Source organism: Toxotes jaculatrix, chromosome 6, assembly GCF_017976425.1.
Source record: "Toxotes jaculatrix isolate fToxJac2 chromosome 6, fToxJac2.pri, whole genome shotgun sequence".
NCBI lineage: Eukaryota > Metazoa > Chordata > Actinopteri > Toxotidae > Toxotes > Toxotes jaculatrix.
This window is the reverse complement of record NC_054399.1, coordinates 16,612,804-16,622,930: the sequence shown is the minus strand read 5'-3', so window position 1 is coordinate 16,622,930 and position 10,127 is coordinate 16,612,804. Positions and strand designations below refer to the sequence as shown.

General features: G+C 42.2%; 1 protein-coding gene across 1 annotated transcript; it reads right to left on the bottom strand.

Annotated features, from left to right (window-relative positions):
* Window positions 1-2,769: 2,769 nt before the first annotated feature.
* Window positions 2,770-8,980, bottom strand: c6h1orf53 (chromosome 6 C1orf53 homolog). Its single transcript, XM_041040624.1, has 3 exons — window positions 8,480-8,980; window positions 6,023-6,124; window positions 2,770-4,509 (listed from the first exon to the last, which is right to left on the bottom strand). Exons 1-3 carry the CDS (start codon window positions 8,759-8,761, stop codon window positions 4,438-4,440), a joined length of 456 nt encoding a protein of 151 aa, XP_040896558.1. The 5' UTR covers window positions 8,762-8,980; the 3' UTR covers window positions 2,770-4,437.
* Window positions 8,981-10,127: the final 1,147 nt, after the last annotated feature.

The window sequence follows — 10,127 nt, the reverse complement described above, 5'->3', positions numbered from 1 at the left end:
TCCAGGGTTCATCTGGAGTTATCATTTCTGGGTCACCTCAAGTGACACTCAGTCTCGCAGAGGGAGCGCTCAGTCACTCCCAAAGCATGGCCAGAAAAAGAGCGGAGGAGAGGTGCAGGCGAGGAAGCAAGGAGTCGAAGAGTGGCAAAGAAGGAAGAGAGGAAGGAGAAGGAGGCGGGAAGGCTCTCCCAGGATCTACTGTGGTGCAGGGAACCACAGGCTAAACACTGACAGAATGAAGGAGAGGAGTGGGAAGGGAAGGGGGGGGTGGGGGTTGAGGAGGAGGAGGAGGAACAGAGGGAGGAGTGGAGCACTGTAAAGCTGTATCCCAGTCACATGTATCCCAGTCACATGAGCTTGTGGGTGGGTGGGTGAGAGGATGGTGAGACATCCTGGAAATATTTACAAACACACAGTGGACATGGCTTCATAATTATTGGAGGAAAAGAAATATCACAATGCACAAGCAGGGATGAAATACAGCCACAGTGCTGATTTTTTATTGCTGATACCTAGAATTAAAATGTCTAACGGTGATTTAGAAAAATAATGATAGACAAGAATAAGCCTATAAAGAGATTGTGTTTTTCATTTCTATCCTTATTTTCTCTCTCCAGGTCTTTCTCCCTCACTTTTTCCCCTCTCCTCCTCCAACTCCCCGCTTCCTCCACTTTCTCTTTTCTGTCTCTTCCAACCAACACTTCCCTCCTCCCTTTACCCCTCTCCACCCCCCTCCCCCTCCCAGCACCCCATCCTCTACCTCCCTCCACCCCTCCTTCGATCTCCTCCCTGCTCTGCTCTGCTGGAGCTCAAATCACAACCCCGGTCCCTGGCAGATGGAGGATAGGAGAGAGAAGCTCTTAACTAGCCAGCCTGAGCCTCTGCTCTCTGCACACCAACTGCTGCCTGCCTCCCCTCCCTGCCTCCAGAACAGCTCCAACTGCACACCGCCACAACCCCCCCCCCCCCCCCCCCCCCCCACCCCACCCCACCGCCAACCCCATCTCCTCTGGGGACAGAGTATCCTCCTGGGGAATGGTGCACGTATTAGTCCATATCTGGCCACACTAGAAAGGACATGGAAAGATAATAGATGGATGTTTTTTATTGCTATATAACCTTACGAGGCAAAGCAGCTTTTTGGTGGCAACACAAGGGTTTAGTTGATGCTTGTATATGTTGTTATATTGTCAAACAGGCTCCTTCTGTCTACTTTAACTATTCATTAAGACAGAGTTAGAAGGGAACATAATGTGAAATGAGTTAAAGCTAAAAGCTAAAAAAAAAAGAAAATAAAGAGAGAACGATGGCATTACTTGTCTTGTATGTGTGGACAAGAAATCACAGATATGATAAGATCAGGGAAGAACCTGGATGGAAATAAACAGGCCAAAGGTATTTAGGTGCCTGTGTCTGCCCCTGACTCTCCTTTTATCTGGGCTCATCTGGCAGCCAAGATTTGGCCTGGCATGAGCCTGACCACCAGTTGCGGTCTGAGGGAGAAACTGCTCTTCTGTGCTATTTGCAGCCCTGTCTGTCCAAAGGAATCTGGTGCGCTGACTGTCACTCAGCGGCCATGTGTGTTTTTTATCACTAATTCAACCACAGGGATCTGGTTGTCCATATGACCACTGTGGAGGCTGCTGCCCTGAGGCGAGCTGACATTGTCTGTGTAGAACGACCAGACGTTGATGTAGGGGCTGCTCAAATGCTGCTTGAATAGCAAGACACATGTGCACGAATCCACACATGCATGCACACACACAAACGTACAAAGAAGTGCCTGGCCAATTGCTGAGACTGATGTTCCTTTCAGCCATCATACGGCTGACACTCAAGTTTTTTTCCCCCACCAACCCTGTGTCAGTTCCTAGCTGGTCTGGCCAACAGTGATGGAGACACTGTAACTGACTGTGGTTGGGGCCATTGGCCGCAGGGCTGCTGTGCCTGTTTGAGATGAGGAGGGGTGGAATGGGGGCTGAGGGGGGCTGCTTGGCCTGTCAACTGGTTGTGACTAGAGCCTGTCTGGTCACAGTTCCAAACTGGACAGCTCTCTCTTTCTCTGCGGCTAATGCCATCGTCCTGTAGAAAGGCACACGGTGTATAGCTGCCACTCTGCTCCAGCATAGCATATGCTCCAGCTGAAGGTCAAAGATGTTCAGTCCAAAATGCCTGAAATAAACACCTCACGTCTGTTTGGCTGGTGTAACTTGGGAGCACATCTGCACTGTGGGAATACCACTGTCTGTGCAGACTGTGTGTTTGTGTATTTGCTTATACTGAGAAAAAAAAAAAAACATTTTTTTCCTTCATTTTCAGTAATCTATTCATATTGCATAATACAGCCAAAATCAACAGAAAGAATTCATTCAGAATGAATAAGGTAGGCATATTTGAGCGTCCACCATTAATATTATAAATATGTTAAATAAAATAAAATTAACTATAATTAATTACTAGCTATCATGAACAAATTTGCAGGACAAGAAATAGAAAAAAAAGCATGGATGATTGGACCATTGTTAAATGTTTTCTCATTTTGTTCATACATAGGGTCTATCATTCATCCAGTGAAAGGTACACAATTGAAGAAAATGCCTCAGACAAAACTTGCTGTTTTTAGACATACTTTAATACCGCGATTGACCAGTCTGGCGACAGGAGGGGTGGATTTCCAAGTAAATTTCTCCATAAATCTGTCGAAAGGATTGCTGTGCTGTTTGTGTCTAAGTCACCAACTGCTGGGCTAGAACATGATGAAAAAAAAAAAAAAACATTTCAAACTGTGCCATCACTGGATTGGGAAGACATGGAGGGATGAGGCAGACATGAAAGTTGGCCTATTTCATGGTCAGGCTGCGGGACCGCCGAGGCCCTGAATGGCAATGCATCTACTTTAATGTGACAGACAAGTCCCTAGGCAAAACCCGCAAAGCCGCGGCAGGCAAGCGGGCCCAGGTACTTGATGAGTGTGACACCTTCACCGTCCCGCTGTAGAAATGTTGCTGCCGCACGCTCCGCTGCCTCGGGTTAGAATAACACCAAATAAATTCGCCTCTCATCCCGCCTGACGACGCGTCCCCAAGAACCTGTCCTCCCCAGCACTGTAGGGATCACGAATCTCCTTGTAGCCGCTCACAGGGCTTTGCTCCGATCACTAAGCACTTGCCTTTGGGACCCACCTGCCGAGGAAAATTGTGGTCGCGCCAGTAGGCGGCAGAGACTGAATTCCGCGGCAGACACATCCTCTCATCCCGACGCTGTTTGCCCAATCAGGCGGAGACGGGTGAGTGTGTGTGGCAGGTTCAGAGCCAGCGCCTGAAGGCATCGCGCTGCCTACCCACATGCACTCACAAATCAAGTGGCGCATCTTTCCTCAACATCTCTTGCACGCACAGGTAGCGCTGTATGAGCGCTTGACCCTACCTTGTACGATTACTGTTGGCTACAAAGTGCGGTGTTTAGTGCAACCTTTATTCTATATTGGCCTATTAGAAGCCACGGGATATTGTGATGGAGTAAGTCTGCCCATGCATGTGTGCGTCTAAGCATGCTCCTGAGCATGAGCTGATCTATTGCAGTGCCGGGGATAAGAGGGCCCAGGAGTTCATTAGGCTGCAGCTCAGGAGAGCAGCTGCAGGGAGCTGTGCTGTAGCCAAGTGTTGCCAGGAGGCTGAGCTGCGAGTCCAGTGGGGAGGGCTGCTGTTGATGTCCATGGCATGTTTGTTAACAGCCTGATTCCATCAAGTGGTGTAAAAGCGGCGCAGCCAAGTGTGAGGGCTGACCCTTGGCCCCTGCCTATTTTTAACAACACAGTATTTCAGTCAAAGGTAGACAGTTCAGTTGAGCACTTGTGGAGTGTAAATGATGCTAATATTCATGCAGTCGTACATTTGGGAGGAAAAATAACAAGAAATGCAAAGCAAAAGAGCACAAGACTCCGTCTGACTATCTACAGTTAGTTTTGCTTATGTGCCCTTTATCTTGAGGGCAAAGATCTAAAATGCTCTTTCAGTTTTCATCTCCATACTCCCACAACCCTTGTAAGTGCATCAGAGGAGCCGAACACCACAAAATATTCAATACTCTTAAAGAGAAATGAAAAACGAAATTCAAGGCATTACACCGGACATTAGAGAAACATATCTGAAAAATGTAACAAAACAAAAACGTCATGAAAGACGATTTTACATGAGGTTCTAGTGAACAAACCCTTCCTCCCTCCCTCCTTGTCTTGCGAGAATGAAAATCCTAAGAATATTTGTGATTCACAGGAGGTAAGTATTGCACAGACACTACCCATATTTCATCATTTAGTACACTGCTAAAAAATGACTCAAGTCGTCCAAATAACGACAGGCAGAAGACAAGCAACATGTGGGACGTTCCATTCTAAAGAGGGTCTCTCATTTTACCTTTGGCACGATTCTGTTAGGCCTATTTATAAAATAAAGAATTAAACTGTTTCTTCATTGCAGGGTCCTTCACGTTGACTTGGCCATATGGACACTAGAGGAGAGAAAAAAAAAGTAAATGGTGTTAATTGACTACAAGTTGAAGTTGATCTTCAGTGACCTAGAGAACAAGACGGGAACATGTGCAAAGGACAACACGTAACAGAAGAGCAAAGCGCAAAACAGAGGAGAACGGGATGAGGTAAAGCTGAATCAGGACAGAATGGGACGGGATGAGGCAAGGCAGGACAGGATATAAGACAAGACAGGACGGGATGGGACAGGGAGGGATGGGACAGGATGCGGACTAGACAGCCCAGAACAAGTCTCACCAGGACACAACAAAAGAGTATCTTGAGGTTGCTGTGATCATGAAATGCATCCTGCTCCTCTATCTACCTCCATTGACTGGGTGTTTAAAAACAGTTGTAACTAAAGATATAAAAACTAAAAATCAATTCCAGTCAGTGAGTAAAAGGTTAGAAGCATCTTGCAAAATCCAAACACCTATAGAATAAGCTGTGAACTATGTGTTTCATTTAAAAGCTGTTTTTTTTCCATCGATCTTTAGCTCAATGCCATAACCAGTAAACTTTAAATCAGTAATTCTCTCTGTGAATAAATGCAGCATTTGGTTCAACAGAAGTGATTTTTTTTTTTATATAAAAAAAAGCAAATTAATATTTTAGCCCCTCACACCTTACATTGGTATTATCTGCAAAAGTGAAAGCACAAGAGTTAAAAGGGTTTTTCTTTTCAAAGAAAACTTCAATAAAATGTTGACATGTACTAAGCAGACAACATGTTGCACAGCCCTCCTCTGGTTTACATCTATACAACAATGTACAGCACAGTCATCTGCAAGACATATCGGATGCAGTCCGATATGTTCATTTTACCCTTGTTGGTTGTGTAAACAAGATGGATATTTTCCTATACCTCTTTCAAAATTTTATTGCCCGTTTCATGTTGCCATCACCTTTAAAAATGACACCTATATTGATTTTTGAACTTCCAACACATGCACAAAGCCATGACACTGCACACATTCAGGAACTTTTAAGAATCATCACTACTAGATTTGAAGCTATCTCTTAATTTGTGCTTATGGGAAAACATCTGCCTCCAGTAGCAGACAAATCAAAGTACAATAGCGTAACAGAGTAATGAGTAACATGTATCATACAGAATGCACCAATCTGGAAGCTTAGAGCATTGATTGACCATTAAAAAGAAGTACAGAGTCATACTAAGTCAAATAAAAGAGTTTGAGTTGCTTAGGAAACAAAAAAAATATACATTGAAATTATTCCTGTTAATCAAATTAATTCCTCAGCCTTTTCCGAACCATGGACAGCTGATGTTAAAACGCTTTAAATAGCCATACACGTAAAACTCGATGTTTTGGGTGAAAGAAATTAAGAACATTTATAAAAATACTCACAGAAAACACATCAAAGTTAACATCGAAGGGAGGTTGTTACTGAGAAACGGAGGTCAGAACAGAAAAGGACAGAACACAACAGGAAAAAAAAAGACAAAAAGAAAACACAAAACAAAGAGCTCACATGTCTGCATGCGCTGCCACAGCATTTCCCTCTCTGAAGGTGGGCATACTCTGTGAACACCTTGTACCCACTGGAAGGGTCGACATACATCTGCTTCTTTGCCTGAACATAATGAAGGTATTATTATTTAATTAGTATGACATACAAACACACATGAGGATGTGTGACCCCTGCATATTTAACCATATACAGCACATATACACACCCAAGCACAAAGGCACATGCAAGCATAATACTGTATATGAACATATACATAGAAACAGATTGCTTTGGGTCAACGAGAAGAGGGAATGGATAACCTCTATGCATAGAAACAGATGTAAGACAGTCTAAGTCTTATGATGTTACTAATTAATTAGTGCTGTCCTTTTGTGCGCATCTCAGTGGGTGAGAATCTGCAATGATTAATCAACTGGTAGCACTGTAACAGGTATGTTTTAATTCACTGCAGATTTGCGGGATGCTTATAAAAAAAAAAAAAAATTTTAGACACAATCATTCTTTTATTTGGACCGACCATTCATCTTGCACAGCCACACAAACACCTTCTGCAAGTGAAAAACACTGAACTCCTCTGCCATCCCTTAGGAAGTTAGAAAATGTCATCTCTCAGTCTGTTTCAAACTGAGAGCCCACGAGTTGGTGAGCTTTGACAGGCTACAAAGGGAAAAAGGCCCCAGGCCTTTTGGTGACACGGCCTGTCATTTCACATGGCATTGCAGGGCCACATAGTGAAGCTGGCATAGCTGGGCCCCCACTGTATTGTGCTTTTCCCACCCAGGCCCTACCACTCTCCTCAGGTCGCGGCCAACTTGCCTCAGTCTCATCCGCACACAGAAGCACAATATTTACAACAAGGAAAAGCCTAAAGGCATGCAGATGACACCTATTCACTACTGGCATCAGTACAGAGCTCACTGGTTCTGTGTGATGAAGAGCAAGTAAGATTTGGTGAATATGAAGGATTTGACAAAAACAATTATCATTACTTATATGACATGTACTATGTGTAAAGCATGGGTAGGTATGCTGAGTAAAACTGTAACAAAACTGTTGAAGCTGGAATCTTCCTAAAATATCTTCAGGCTACCATTTGACAGGGTTTTACACCACATATGCCTGATCTACCCACCATCTCTTTGTTAAATGGTTCTGAAAATAATAGATATTATAGCTTAGGGAAAGAAAAACGAGAAGAGTGAAACCTTGTATCAAAACAAAGATGTCTTCAACCATTATATTCACTTTCAGTAATTAAAATTACATTTCATTTTGCCAAGGATCCATGGAGAACCGTGCCCTGGGGACAGATGGGCTCTAGAGATGCACCACAGCTAGAATATTATTATGCTCTGATATTATGAATGGCACAGTATCAGCTTTAATAAACAATGCTGGTATTGGTTCAATATCATCTGAACTTTTGACATTTGGCCTCTTGTGGAATTTTTATTTGAGTTTGTTTTTTATTTCCAAGAAGCATGTGTCTTACTACATACTAAATATGATTTTTTAAAAAAAAACACTTTTATAATTACCTCAAGGCATGCCTGTACTAAGATGCTCAAAAATCACTGGTCAAGATGTCTGAGGAGATATTGAATATTGGTTTTAGCACCAAAGTCATTACAACTGAAACATATCTTGACTATGTTTTTACATAGTTTAAAACTAAGTACGTTTACTGAAGTACTGTGCTAAAGTACGATTTTGAGATACAGTTTTTATCCTGCTTTATTCAAGGGAAATATTAAATTTGACTTAAATACAATTATTCGACAGCTACAATTACTTTGCAGATTCAGATTTTACACTCATAGGATATGATCATATCGTGAAATACGATTGTCATAGGTCATACAGCCCAGTAAGAAATCTAGGTACAACATAAACAAGCTCAATATAATGGAAAAAACGGAAAAAAAACAAAGCAACAACATTAAAGTGTTGCTTAAATGTTAATTGACCAGTATTAATAATCCAGTACACACACACACACACACACACACACACACACACACACACACATATATATATATATATATATACACACACACATATATATATGTGTGTGTGTGTGTGTGTGTGTGTGTGTGTGTGTGTGTGTGTGCATGAGTGTATGACAATTTTACAGGTGCTATTCTGCATCAGTAGTTTTACTTTCAATACTTAGACACCTTTTGCTGATAATCCATGTGGACGATAACACTGTATTTTTAGTTTAGTAATATTCTGAATGACAAACTTGGAATATTTTAACATTGTGGTATTGCTGCTCTAAAGGAGAGGATCTGAATTCCTTCTCCACCACTGCAGTTTTGCAATTCGGCACAAAATCATAACCAACATGAAACATGTGGGAGTGTCTGGTCCCTAATTCATCAAACCTAATCCTGGTAATCTGATTGAACAACATGACATCATTGGATTTGAAGTCTCTGAAGTGATGCATCTCACCTCACACGCCTCTCTATGGATTGTGTGGATGGTCATCTCCTCCTCTGTGAACTTTCTTGCAGCGTGGTCATTTCCGCCCCCCACGCTGCTTGTCACCACGTCACTGTGCTCAGCCTCACTCCTGTCTGCATTGATCTGTAACCGGCTGCTGTTTCCCAGTCGCTTCGAGCTTCCTTCAGAGAGGTTCGGTATCGACATTGTAACAAGTCGTTTATTAAACTGGACATGGAGAAGAATCAATCTGCTGACAAGAGCTTTACTCGGGCGATTTTGCTGAAACATGCTCGTGTAAAAGTACAACGTCTTGTAGTTTAAAATACGCGGGGGGAATGTTCTCACTCAAAAGAGACACTTTAACATTTTGCTTCCCGTCGTGCAATTGTGTGAAAGCGGGTAAAAGATTCACACACAATATCTCTTCATCAAATATCGTGACAAGAGATCAAAGATTGTCTATGTTGCATGTTTGCCTTCTGCCATCTCCTCTCAGTATTGCCAGTACAGAAGTTCTCTCTACTTCCTCATCTGTCCTCGTCACATTGGTGACATGTGACCATCTCATAACTCTGATCCACTGGTTCACACAGCGCCTCTGCTGTTTGAGGGCAGCTACTAAGGACACCATGGTGATATGAAGATACTTGATAAGTTATTTACTGAAGGATAAATAGAAAAAAAATCTCAAAAAAGGGAGAAATGTTTTAATAGAATAATTTCCACTGAATTCTTACATGTTACTCTGCCACTAAGCTGTTTGAGAGTGAACTAAACTGCTACCAGCAAAAATATAATAACTGTCAGTAGTGACAAAAATATTAATTAATAATTAAATGTCCAGTTACCCCAAATTGCAAAGACTAAAACAAACCAAAACAAAAATAACAACACTTATCCAGTAGTATCATGTTGGTTTTATTTGTTCAGTCTTCAGATGTCTGTGTCTGAGATTTCTGCCGTCACTACAAGACTGTGGGGGTGAACAGAATTTAATCTGTCATTCTAATAGCATTGGAAAATTACATTTAAAAAGACCAAGAACAACATCAACTTTTCATCAAGCCATAGGTCAAGCTATGGACAGTCATAATTCAAGCCACTTTCTACCAAATAAAACTGCATTTTGTGACCTTTTAACATAATGAATATAACATCTGTCAGTCACATTCTATGCATGTGTAGGTGGTGAAGCAGACAGGTAAATCTCCACAATCCCTGCTGTATTCCCAGCTTTTCTCTCCTTGACTGCAATGGAGAGGAAACAAAGGCATCTTCCCATAATATTAAAGTAATATGGGGACTTGGAGGAAGCACTGCAAGGTTGATGAGTGGACATTAATGAGTCCGTTCAAGGTTATCCACTGCTTTAAGCCACCTCTGATGATGTGTCTACTCCAGAATTCTGGGTAATGAAACCTGACAAGTGTCTTTTGACTGACATTGTGGGGGTCAATTTACCCTCAGACAAATTACACATCACTGGTAAAAATATTTATGCAGACCTACTATGTGAAACATGGTGGACATAAAAGAGGTAGATGTACATCTTTTATAAATTGCATTGCCATAGAACCCAGTATGCAATGCAAGAATATGTATTAAATCCACTGCAGTCTGCTTTAAGCCTGGGCAGCATTTCTCAACATGAAAC

Excerpts from the sequence above, each read along its gene's own strand:
- c6h1orf53 (XM_041040624.1), bottom strand. The coding sequence starts at position 8,761 with ATGTTTCAGCAAAATCGCCCGAGTAAAGCTCTTGTCAGCAGATTGATT. Across the intron at positions 6,125-8,479 it reads TCCATAGAGAGGCGTGTGAG|GCAAAGAAGCAGATGTATGT; the intron begins GTGAGATGCATC and ends CATTATGTTCAG. Across the intron at positions 4,510-6,022 it reads GTGGCAGCGCATGCAGACAT|TGTCCATATGGCCAAGTCAA; the intron begins GTGAGCTCTTTG and ends TCTCTCCTCTAG.